The sequence below is a fragment of the Felis catus genome, chromosome B1 (genome assembly GCF_018350175.1).
Source record: "Felis catus isolate Fca126 chromosome B1, F.catus_Fca126_mat1.0, whole genome shotgun sequence".
Taxonomy (NCBI): Eukaryota; Metazoa; Chordata; class Mammalia; order Carnivora; family Felidae; genus Felis; species Felis catus.
In genome coordinates, this window is record NC_058371.1 from 172495254 (window position 1) to 172508805 (window position 13552).

Genomic DNA, 13552 nt, shown 5'->3' on the forward strand with positions numbered 1-13552 from the left:
TTTCCTTTGTGGCCCCACTGATAACGACCACAAGATTTGCTTTGGGAATGGAAGTATTCAGTTTCTTGGTTCTTAACATTTCAAGAACATTTAAAACTGGCTCAAAAAAAAAAAAAAAGAGAAAAAAAAAAGAGTTTGGTTTAATTTTTAAAGAAGGCAACTAAAATCAATCTACCTTGATATAAAATGTAAAAACACATTAATCACAGCATTGTATTTTAAAAGATGGGAATTTAGTTGATACTCATTTTTATATTAAGACGTAAGTTAATGACTTGTATATCTTAAAGGGTTTATCATAAAATGTTACTGCCCAGTGGATTTTTGCAAACAGTAAACAATTCACTGAGAGTATTAACATTCACATGTGTAATTGGAGTTTACAAATGTACAAAACTTTGGGTAATAAAGAGTTCAAACTTATTTTTCAACATCCGATAAGCTCATTCCCCTCAAACGGTTTGATTACAAAGAAGCACAAAGGGTTACCACCTGTGGCAAAATGTGAGAAACAAAAGCAAGGATGGTAACTACAGACTTGAGAACATAATATCCAAACAGTACTTGTCCATATCAAAAGACAAAATCAAAACATCTTTTATAACATAAAAGAAAACAAATCCATAGAATTAAATACTACTCAGGTGAAAGAACATTGTAGTGAATATAACATTTATTTTCTCTACATAAATTTGCATATCTTAAATTTAATACAAAACACCATGTGTCAATTATTCCAATTTGAGAATATCATAACACGTGGTTCTTAGTGAATCTAAATATAATAGGTTGAATATTTTAAAAGAACCCAAAGATCATTTTGTTTTCATCCGCTCATTGTTTTAATGCTCTAACGTTTTTCTTCACTCATTAGACTAAACCGATTTAGAAATAAAATACATCATCAAAGCTTATATAATACAGCTATTTCTGAAAAAAAACTAAGTATTAGCATCGTCTTTAGTATGTCATTAAAATAGTGGTTGTGGTTAAACAAATACAAATTAGTGCAACTAATGTAGAATAAAGTTACAAAGCAAATGTTAAAAGTTTTATCTGGTATATGTGCACTATAATAAAGGAAATCTGGATAATGGAGTAAAGTGTGGTTATTAATAAATGAAATTCCCAGTTGTGTTGTATTTAGGAGGACTGCATTTGTCTGCATATGTTAAACCAGGAACGTATGTTCACCACCCACCAGCTGTAGTTATGATTTGCTAAGAAATGACTTACTAAGAAATGCAGGATTTAATCCTGGTTCATCCACTCCTTCCTCCCTTGTTTTATCATCTTCACGTTGAGATTGGGCACTTTGTGCCCAGGTATGTGGCATTGTGAATTTGCTAAAAAATGTGTCCAGTGGTGGTAGGATAATTTTCCTAAATTCATAAGGAAGAGGATATCTTCTTCACTTAGAAAACAAAGCACTACATTATAATTTGACAGTTACAACGCAAGCCCCAGCTCTTCCTAGACACAGTGGAGCAACCTAAAAAAGAAACAAAAAAATGTATTTGTTGGATTGGCAGGTACAAAAGTTGAGAAAACCATACCCAGTTTGAAAAGTACTGAAATAGTCTGTTTTTGTCAAGGAGCTCTGCCAAACCCTGCCGCCCCAGCCTTGCTGTGGGCCTGGTTCCTTCCCCCGAATCCCTCCTGCTGCCAGAGTTTCACAGATTAAGTCGTTTAGGATGTATTGCATTATTACGCAGTATTCGCTTCTCTTTAAAGGTAATTCTAAAAAAAACTGCTCAAGATTTTTCTACCTGACCCTTTGTTTTGGCCAAAATGATGCACGATATGGATAATGAGGAAATGCTGAACTTTAACTCTGTGGCCAATGTGGACAAAATATCAAGTATTATCTCGAAAAGCCCTTTACCAGATGTGCTGTCTCAGAGCACACCAAACACACTGCGTGCCTGGGGTCTGCTTATTCCAGGGGAACCAGTAATTTCACATTTACTGACTGCCTTCTCTGTGCATGGTGGAAAGGTCTAAACCCATTCAACTAATTTTTAGCAGAGTATATAAATAATAAATAGTACTCCTCCAGCTCCTGAGGAATTGAAACAAATCTGGTGAATAAACTCTATGACAATGAGACGGAAGTGCAGGGTGCCAGGGAAAGAGATACGATCTCAGTTTATAGATAAGGAATAATTCTTAAATCTTTCACTTACTCTTTTATTATTATTTTTTTAAGTACCCTAGACACTGGGCAATTCATAGTGAAAATAAAAGTGTAGACAAGGATAGTTTTTAAATTTTTTTAAACATTTTATTTATTTTTGAGAGGCAGAGACAGAGCACAAGCGGGGGAGGGGCAGAGAGAGACACACACAGAATCCCAAGCAGGCTCCAGGCTCCGAGCTGCCAGCACAGAGCCTGGTGGGGCTCGAACCCATGAACTGTGAGATCATGACCCGAGCTGAAGTTGGATGCTTAACTGACTGAGCCACCCAGGCACCCCAAGGATAGTTTTTAAAGAAGGGCTACTTTGAGCACATTAAGACCTAAGAATTAAAACAACAGTATTTAGGGAAGGAGTGACTAATACAAAGTACTAAGAAAATGTGTTTTGTACTTATGTATGTAGGCGTACGTTAATGAAATGTTTTTGTCAAATACACGAAATCAAAATGACTTTCTAATCAGTTTGGCCTCTTTCCCAACCTTTCCAGTTGAATGACTGGGTTTTAAGAACACACTGTAAGAGAATTCTCAGTTGTTCTCAATTTGAATCTATTGTTTTGATCACTGTTCTATCTCCCTGAACAATCAAATCACCTGCTTTAAAGCCAAATCTATTCACAGTATTCTAGGAGTAACCTCTAGGTCATTTCAATCACAAGTGTCTGTTTGTAATTAGGAGCTTTTCTCAAAACACCCATGACCTGAAGTCTTTACACTGTAAAGAGTTGATGTTGCCATAACAACCAGGGAGAAAGGTCAGCTTAGAGTAGTTCTTCAATACAGTGCAGTCACCTCCTGCTTTGGGTCAAGGTGGGTTGTAGGGTGGGTGATGACTTCAGACTTTATAATCTCATTTCATTCCCTGACCAAATGTCCTCTTGTCCATTTGTTGGAACACTAAATGGAAAACATTTGTTTTTCAGATTCTATGGCTATAAGTTCAAATTTAGGTGCTTTAAAATAGTAATAGAGGTGGCATGCAAACAAAAAAGCTATGTAGTCACAGATTGTTGATTTTGATAAGAGAGTAATTCAGCATAAAGTATTAATTACCTGTAATAACAAATCTTTTAAAAATATTTTTTAATGTTTATTTTTGAGAGAGAGAGAGAGAGAGAGAGAGAGAAAGCGCACAAGCAGGGGAGGGGCAAAGAGAAAGGGAGACACAGAATCTGAAGTAGGCTCCAGGCCCTGAACTGTCAGCACAGAGCCTGACGTGGGGCTTGAATACACAAGTGAGATCATGACCTAAGCTGAAGGTGGATGCTCAACTGACTGAGCCACCCAGGCATCCCAATAACAAGTCTTAAACACTGGCCAATAGATTTCCTTATAACTAGTCTAACAGCATAAATCAAATATATCTTAGAAAAAGAGATTTTTACATCTCATTTTGGGCTCCTTCATTATCATTCATATTGCCGTGGTGGGAGACTGATTTCATTTCTAATGAATTTCTGTAGCTCTGACTCAAGCCCTCAAATTATCTCTTCTTCCCTCTACCAAATAATCCTACTTAAACTTAAGAAACAAGATCAAGGTCACACGCTCAGTCCCTTTTTCTGTCTTTTTCATTTAAAAACTCTTTTTTCTCAATTCTGCTTCCTGCCCTTCTTTCAGTAAAGTGCCCTTCAATGTTACTCTCTCTTTCTAGCATCTGGAACCTCTACTCTTGTTTTCACCTCTACTTTGAAAAAGACCTGCAGCTCAAATTCTAACTCCATTTATTTGCTGTGTGACTTGGGCCAACTGTTTAACCTCTCTGTGTCTCAGATTCCTCATCCAATAGAGCCTGGTACATAAAATGTGTTTAATAAATGTTAACTTTCTATCATCATCATTATTTGAAAATTGTATGCCCCTCTAGCTCCTGCGTTTATTTTTCTCTTTACTTTTTACATTCTGTGTAATCTGTCTCAAAATAAATAAACATTTAATTAAAAAAAAATTGCTCTATTCCATTATCTTATCTAAGACATTGTCTGATCATTCATTTGCCGTTTTCTTCACCTTCAATCCAACCCAGTAAGTGTAAAAAGAAAGAATAGATAGGACTTGGTAATATCTCTTGAATCCATCTATAGAGTTGACAGCTCAAGCCTTACAAGTGAAGCAATCTTCTAGATGTTTCATTTTTATCCAGCCTTCGCTTCCCCTGCTCCTGTCCCCAACTGCCACATGAACTTCCTATTACTGTATCACTCTCCTGGTTAAAAGTCTCCACTGGCTTCCCACTACCAAACTCTTTACCCATGGCCTTCACAGACCTCCATCCTGACCCCAACCTTGCTCTCTAATAGGAACTCTTACTCTTGCTAAGCATGGATCCATATAACCAGCCACCCTTCCTCAATTATCTTGCATATTTCTGCTTCAGTGACATTTCTTTTGTGTTTTTTCACACAGCTTCCCATTTCTTTCTACCTTTTTGAATTGGATCAATTCATTTAAGGCTTAGCTTAAATCCAGCTTCTCCTCACTAAAGCCCTCTCAACAACCATTTTATTTTTTCTTTGACTTCATATACCACACAATACCTATACCATGGGACACTTCCCTACCAACTGTTCTACATTGTGGGTTCTCCCCTTACACATGCAGATCATACCTATTTAAGTAGCTAAGTTGTATGACAGTGGGGATGCTTTTAAATTTTGTTTTCTTGACAGTACTTACTACTGCTCCTTGTATGTAGGAAAACCTTGGCTCAATTAAACATTTGAGCATCTTTCAGTACCAGATACTGAATTGGGTCACAAAATTTCTAATTCTGTTCTTGGTAATGATGGAAACAAGGATCTCAGAAGATCATTCTTAGAAGTATGAAGCCCTCTAGAAATAGACATGGTTGGAATTCTGCTAATAAGCTTGCCAGGTCAAGACTTGTTAATATAATTTAAGATTGCTATCTTTATTAGGTGATGACCAGACATTTTATCTGCTTCCAGATATCAATAGCTTGAGTATTTAAAAATTATTGCTCATGTACGGATAATTGGTTCAAATTTTTCTGATTTCTATCTTTTTTCTTATTTTCCACCATCTCCCTCTCTTTTTCCCATAGCTCTCCTGTAGTCCTATCTGCTTTACCAATACTAGAATATCTCATCAATTCCCAGCAAGCAAATGGTGGCAGATCAAAACTGTTAATAATTTCCTTGAGTATTAACTTCTACTTCAAAGATAATTTTGGATTTTAATTATGTTATAAAATTAAACAGTCCTTCTTGTTTTCATATATTTAATTCAGAGATGACCTTATCATGCTTATGCTATATATTTTGATATTGGATAAAATTTAAAGAATCAGTTTTACCAAACAAATTGTTTTAATAAAAACAGAGAAGTGTAATAATGAAAAATGAAATGCCATACCTGGGTCCACTCATTTGTCTGGGGATCATAAGCCTCCACTGTATTAAGGTAAGTCTGTCCATCATACCCTCCAACAGCATATAATTTATCACCAAGTAAACAGACCCCTACTGCATCTCTGCTGATGCTCATAGATGCCACTGCAGTCCACATATCTGTTTTGGGATCATATCTGAAAGAAAATTTTAGAACTGGAGCTGACATTGTCCTCACCACATTTTTATGTAAAAATTGTTTATGGATGAAAGACTTGCATATAAGACCTGATACCATAAAACTCCTAGAAGAAAACATGGGGGGAAGATCCTTGACATTGGTCTTGGCAATGATTTTCTGGATTTGACACCAAAAAGCAAAGGCAACAAAAGTAAAAATAAACACAAATGACCATATCAAACTAAGAACCTTCTGCATAGCAAAGGAAACCGTCAACAAAATGAAAAGGCAACCTATAGAATGGGAAAGAATGCTTCCAAATTATGTATCTGATAAGAAGTTAATATCTAGAAGATATAAAGAATCATACAACTCAATAACCAAAAAACCCAAATAAACCAATTAAAAATGAGCAGAGGGTCTGAATAGGCATTTTTCCAAAGAAGACATCTACATCGCCAATAGGTACATGAAAAGGTGCTTAACATCACTAATCATCAGGAAAATGTAAATCAAAACTACAATGGCTGTTAGCAAAAAAGATAATAACAGTGTATGTGAGGATGTGGAGGAAAGGGAAAAACACTTGAGTACTGTTGGTGGGAATGTAAGTTAGTGCAATTGCTATAGAAAAAAATATGGAGAGTCCTCAAAAAATTTAAAATAGAAATACCGTATGATCCAGTAATTCTACTTCTAGGTTTTTATCCAAAGAAAAGGAAAGCACTAATTTGAAAAGATATATGCACCCTCATGTTCACTGCAGCATTATTTACAGTAGCCAAGACATGGAAACAACCTAAGTGTTCATCAATGGATGAATGGATAAAGATGTAATACATCTAGAACACACACACACACACACACACACACACACACACACACACACACACAGTGTAATATTATTTGGCCCTAAAAAAGAATGAAATCTTGCTATTTCAAACACATGGATGAACCTTGAGGGCATTATACTAAGTGAAATAAGTCAGAGAAAACAAATACCTATTATCTCACTTAACATGTGGACCCTAAAACAAAACAAAACAAAAAACCTGGCACTCATAGGGTGCCAGAAGTAGGGCACGAGGTGGGGGGGGGGGGGGAATGGGTGAAATGAGGGAGGGGGATCAAAAGGTACAAATTTCTATAGTTATAAAATACATGAATCATGGGGATATAATGCACAGCATGGTGATACAGTTAATAATAGTGTGCTTTCTATTTGAAAGTTGCTAAGGGTAAAAAGTTCTCATCACAAGAAAAAAATTTGTAACTATATAGTGATGGATGTTAACTAGGCTTATTGTGATCATTTCTCAATATATACAAATGTCAAATCATTGTTATACACCTGAGACTAATATGACAATTACACCTCCATAAAAGAATACCTACATATCCGGAAACACCTGGGAGAGGCAGTATAGCAAAGTGGTTAGAGAACACGCTTTGGATTTGGGCTGAACAATCTTAAGTCCTTATCCTTCCAATTATTAGCTCTGTGGTATTGTAAACTTACTTAAAATCTTTAAATCATAGTTTCTTTACTGGTAAATATTGCTCACCACATAGCATTGAAAATTAAACGAAAGAATGCATAGTAAGCATTTGATAAATGTCATCTTGAAGATGGGTTCATTTATTACACTTGTTTCCTATTAGCATGGAATACAATCTTGTAACAAAAATTCAAAGAATACAAAAATATGTAAAAAAGCAATAGCTAGCCTTTTTTCATTCCAACTTTAATTACAGAGTCAAGTGGTAACGACTCTTAACAATTTAGTTAGTATTTGATCTTCTAAATATTTCACTTTTTATTCTGAGGACCCAGATGTCTATTTCAGAACATGTTTTTAATTCAATTTACTTTTTCTTTCCATGTGTAACATTAAACGTTTTTTCATTAAAAAAATAAAAATAGTTTAGTTCTTTAAGCCTACCCCTTGTCTTATTACTGCTATCTAAAGTACATTTGGACATATTTTTAGAAAAAATCAGTATTTCCCTGAAAACTTATAACTTATAGTATTATAGCTTCATTTAGTAAATCCATGACACTTAAACTATCCAAAAGAGCTAAAGTAAATACTGAAACTGCTTTATGGGTTTTGATTGTCCACTGAAAATCTGAGGAAATCAATACATGAAGCTCTGTGTAAGATGGCTTATACACTCAATCATTATAGCTGTCCATTTTTGAAACGTCTTGTTCCTTTCATGAAATACATTACCTAGAACAGCCCAAAGTTGTCTAAAAGCAGATACATCATGCTACAATGACCTATACTGCTTGTAATACCTCTTGCATCAATGAACAATTTTTCATCAGGTGCGGTACTGCAGTGAGCTTGTAATGTATAAAGTATACAAAGGCTTCCATATTCCTTTCCTGAAATGTAACATGCAACAAGCATAGTCTGGATTACTTTCCCTAATACAGGGGAAATGCAGGTGTAACTCTCCTGCTTTCTCAAAAGACAACAAACCAACCTTCCGTATTATTTCACAGAAAGCACTCATTGCCATCAAACCTGCATTTCACTTTTTATCCTTCTTCCAATCATGTATAAATAACACACACACACACACACTAACTTCCAGTTGCTCATTAAAATCTAGACTCTTTGATAAGGCCTTAAAGACTCAACGTGATTTGCCCCTACCTCCACCCTAGTCCGCCTCCTTTCCTGACACTGTCTCCCTCATTCTTTGTTCTCCAGTCATAGTGTCTGCCTTTCAGCTTTCCGAATGAATCATATTCCTTTCTGCTTAGGAGTGTTTGTAATGTTCCCTTTGATTCTACCTCCTAAATCTGTTCAGTTCTCTCCATTCCTTAAATTAGACTAATAGTAACAGATGGGAGCCTGAACTATTGTCCAAATCGTCCATTGATGTTAGGTTCTTTACCTGGCCCATACTTGAGTTTCATGAGGCCAGTTTGGATGACTTGTTTATAGCCTTTTAGTCTGTTATTATTTCATGTTATTTCATTTTATATGAAAATGTGTTAGTAACGTTCCTCTCCTTTTTACTTCTTATTTAGCCTCCAGCCCCTATTCCTTCTCTCTGAAATTCATCAACCTCCTTTCCTTTTCTTGTCAGGTACAGTGTCCAGTACAAAATATGTACATAAGAAATGTTTGTCATTTGACTCAATTAATAAATTGTATAATCAATTCTAAGGTACGTTTTCTTTTTTATTATGAAATTTATTGTCAAATTGGTTTCCATACAACACCCAGTGCTCATCCCAACAGGTGCCCTCCTCAATGCCCATCACCCACCCTCCCTTCCCTCCCACCCCCCATCAACCCTCAGTTTATTCTTAGTTTTTAAGAGTCTCTTATGGTTTGCCTCCCTCCCTCTCTAACTTTTTTTCCCCCCTTCCCCTCCCCCATGGTCTTCTGTTAAGTTTCTCCGGATCCACATAAGAGTGAAAACATATGGTATCTGTCTTTCTCTGTATGACTTATTTCACTTAGCATAACACTCTCCAGTTCCATCCACATTGCTACAAAAGGCCTTATTTCTTTCTTTCTCATTGCCAAGTAGTATTTCATTGTATATATAAACAACAATTTCTTTATCCATTCGTCAGTTGATGGACATTTAGGCTCTTTCCGTAATTTGGCTATTGTTGAAAGTGCTGCTATAAACATTGGGGTACAAGTGCCCCTATGCATCAGCACTCCTGTATCTCTTGGGTAAATTCCTAGCAGTGCTATTGCTGGGTCATAGGGTAGATCTATTTTTAATTTTTTGAGGAACCTCCACACCGTTTTCCAGAGAGGCTGCACCAGTTTGCATTCCCATCTAAGGTACATTTTCAGTAGGCAGTAATACGATGAGAGAACAATCTGAGTAGGCATTAGGAGACAGACTGACAGACGGGCAACTCAACGTTTACAAAGCTCTGAAGGAACTGCTTCGCATATGGTAGATGTTCACTAAAGAGTCATTAATTTGTCTGCAAGTGTCAGATAAACTTTTCCTTCACAGGAAATTACCTTTCCACACAGTCTGAGAGTCTGGATGTCAAGTTGGATGCAGGAGCATCGTGTCCTCCAATAGCATACAGCAATCCATTCCAGGTAGTTACTCCGACTCCCCCTCTCCTTTTGGACATTTGCGCACAGAGTGTCCATTTATTAGTATGAGGATCAAAACATTCTACTGATTTGAGGCAAGAACTTCCATCACGACCACCAACTGCATAAAGTCTGTAAAAAACAGTGCCATCATTATGATTAAGACACAGAGGTTATTCTTATGGTATTTCATTGAATTTAAGATGCTACAGATTATAAGACAAACTGTCAATTTATGTGCCATCAAGAAAGAAGATATGCTACCATTATATGACATATATGTATATATATATATACACACACGCACATATACACTATATATATATACATACATCATGTATATAGATATGTAGATAGATAGATACATATCTATATATATAGATATCATCCTGCATAAAATAGAAGAGGGGTGCCTGGGTGGCTCAGTTGGTTAAGCATCTGACTCTTGGTTCTGGCTCAGGTTGTGATCTCAAGATTCATGTGTTCGAGCCCCATGTCAGTCTCTGAACTGATAGCATGGAGCCTGCTTGGGATTCTCTCTCTCTCTCTGCCCCTCCTCTGCTTGCATGTGCACTCTCTTTCTCTCTCTCAAAATGAATAAACATTAAAAAAAGAGAAAGTGACATGAAAGCAACGACCACTATTTCACAGCTGCCATCTGTCTGGCAGGTCACCACGGATTTTACAATGCATTACAATTTAGAGGTACAAGATGTGTCTTAGAATAAATGAAATGTGGTGTATAAATACACCATGACTTATTTCTTAAATAGCTAAGATAGGACTGGATTATAAAGGAAAGAAACGAACCTTCTCTGCACCTACCACAGGCTAGACATTTTACCTGTATTAATTTAATCATATCAATGATGCTATGAGAAACCATTTATATTCCTGTTTCATGGGTGAAGAAAAAGGCTCATGAAGATTAAGAGGCTAATACAGGGTCAGAAGCAGAACCAGGGCAGTTATAATAACGAGCAGTTGTATGGTGAGCAGTCGCCTGGGATGCTCTTGTAATAGTGAAATAGGAGGATAAAAGGTTTGCTTGAAACAGTGGTATATAAATTAATATTTATTACATGTGAACAGTATCCTTCATTAATTCAAATTACTGCAGAGAATACTGTAAGTTATTGAAAATGAATATGGTATGTTAATGTCCTAAGTGCTGCCTAGTAGATAAATTTTAATTATCAGTCAATATATTTCATTAATTTAAAAGTCTTTTACTCTGAACTTAAAATATATATAAAATATTTTAAATATTTGAGCATTTGAATATTTTTATTAAGCACAAAATCTTCTTGTACTTACTATTCACTTGGGAAGCTCTTTATAGATATTTTCCTAATCTTTTTTTCAAAAGAGTAAAAAAAATCAGTTCATTGCTTATATAAAAGTCCTCACATTTTGAATTTACAGATGCCTCAGTTAATATTTAACTATTTTTCTTACCTCAAGAAATAATATTTGAACTATACCAAATATCTGCCAATTAAAACTCTAAGTTATTATACTGAGGTATATATATGTGTGTGTGTGTGTGTGTATGTGTGTATATATTTAAAGACTTTTTCTTACTGTTTATTTATTTTGAGAGAGAGAGCATGTGTGGGAGGGGCAGAAAGAGAGAATATCAAGTAGGCTCCACACTGTCAGCCCAGACCTCAATGTGGGGTTTGAACTCATGAACCGTGAGATCATGACCTGAGCCAAAACCAAGAGTCAATGCTTAACTGACTGAGCCACACAGGCACCCCAAGACATTTGTTAAATTTTAATTCATAATGTAAAGTACACTATGCCACTTAAACTGGTTCTTTTTTTTTTTAATCTTCAAATTTTTCGTTAAATTCTAGTCAGTTAACATATAGTGTAATATTAGTTTCAGGTATAGAATTTAGTGTTTCATCACTTACATACAACATCCAGTGCTCGTCACAGCAAATGCCCTCCTAAGTACCCATCAGCCATTTAACCCCTCTACCCTCCTGCTCAGCAATCCTCAGTTTGTTCTCCACAGTTAAGAATCTGTTTCATGGTTTGCCTCTTTTTCTCCCCACTATGTTCATCTATTTTGTTTCTTAAATTCCACACCAGTGAAATCGGACTGATTTGTCTTTCTGATTTATTTCGCTTAGCATAATACTCTCCAGCTCCATGCATGTCATTGCAAATGACAAGATTTTGTTCTTTTTGAAGGTTGAGTAATATTCGTGTGCGTGTGTGTGTGTGTGTGTGTGTGTGCGCGTGCACATCTTCTTTACCCATTCAGCAGTTGATGGACACCTGGGCTCTTTCCATAATTTGGCTACTGTTGATAATGCTGCTAGAAACACTGGGGTGCATGTGCCCCTTAGAATCAGTATTCCTGTATCCTTTGGGTAAATATCTAGTAGTACAATTGCTGGATCATAGGGTAGTTCTGTTTTTAACTTTCTGAGGAACCTCCATACTGTTTTCCAGATTGGCTGCACCAGTTTGCATTCCCACCAACAGTGAAAGAGGGTTCTCTTTTCTCTGCATCTTTGCCAACATCTGCTGTTTCCTGTGTTATTAATTTTAGCCATTCTGACAGGTTTGAGATGATACCTCATTGTAGTTTTTATTTGTATTTCCCCAATGATCATTGATTCAAACTGGTTCTTAACTGAGAAGATGATCATATCTTAAATAGCAACATGTGGCTATAGCGATATCTTATTCTATCTAAACTTTATATTAATAGTATGGAAAGTGAAATTTATTTGAAACTTTGTTAAAATTTTATTATCTCTTAAAAACTACTTTCTTGTGTTATCATTCTTAATGTTAAACTATTCTTATTTTTAACTACTACTTGTAGAATATTTGTCTGAATATGAGATCACAGAATATTAGAAGACACCAACAATTAGAAAATATTCATAATTAAAAAAACCATGTACAGTGGCACCTGGGTGGCTCAGTCCTTTAAGTGTCCAACTTCGGCTCAGGTAATGATCTGGCGGTTTGTGACTTTGAGTCCCACATCAGGCTCTGTGCTGACAGCTTAGAGCCTGGAGCCTGCTTCTGATTTGGTGTCTGCCCCTCTCTCTGCCCCTCCCATGCTCATGCTCTGTCTCTCTCTCTCAATAATAAATGTTAAAAAAATTTAAAAAGCCATGTACACACACACAGAAACACAACAACAGGATTCAAGGCACCACCTCCTCTTCACAGTGAACTCATGGGTCTTGACTATGAAAAGTGGTGTAGTATAGGGATTAAGAGATGAACTCTGGAGCCAGACTCTGGATTTGAAGCTTGGTTCTAACACTTACTAGCTCTGACTGTGGACAAGTTATTTAACCTCCACCTGCCTGAATTTCATCATCCAAAACATCTCTAAACCCTGTCTCAAAGGATTATTGGTGATCAAATTTAATATACTTTGAATAGTGCCTTACAATGGTTTAAGTGTTTAAGGGGAAAAATAAATCTATCTCTATTTGTATTCTTTTAGAAAATAGCATTTTTATTTAAAAAATAGTTTTAAACATTTATTTTGAGAGAGAGAGAGAGAGAGAGATTGCATGAGTGAGTGCAAGCAGGGGAGGGGCAGAGAGACAGGGAAAGAGAGAATCCCAAGCAGGCTCTGGGCTGTCTGTGCAGAAACTGATGTGGAGCTCCATGTCACAAGCCACCAAGATACTGACCTAAGCTGAAATCAAGAGTTGGACACTTAACTAACTGAGGAAAATGGCATT

The 13552-nt window shown here is 36.2% G+C and overlaps 1 protein-coding gene across 8 annotated transcripts in view; it reads right to left on the bottom strand.

Annotated features, from left to right (window-relative positions):
- Positions 1 to 354: 354 nt before the first annotated feature.
- KLHL5 (kelch like family member 5) overlaps positions 355 to 13552 on the bottom strand; it is a 98124-nt gene continuing 84926 nt past the window's right edge. For 7 of the 8 annotated variants that reach the window (XM_019829631.3, XM_023253194.2, XM_023253193.2 and 4 more), the window contains 3 exons: positions 9741 to 9953; positions 5575 to 5746; positions 355 to 1492 (listed from right to left, as the gene is read on the bottom strand). In XM_019829631.3, the coding sequence (XP_019685190.1) occupies positions 1436 to 1492; positions 5575 to 5746; positions 9741 to 9953 (442 nt within the window). In that variant the 3' untranslated portion in view covers positions 355 to 1435. Of the gene's footprint in view, positions 3097 to 5574; positions 5747 to 9740; positions 9954 to 13552 lie in introns of all 8 variants that reach the window. The other variant, XM_019829628.2, reaches the window with a different exon arrangement.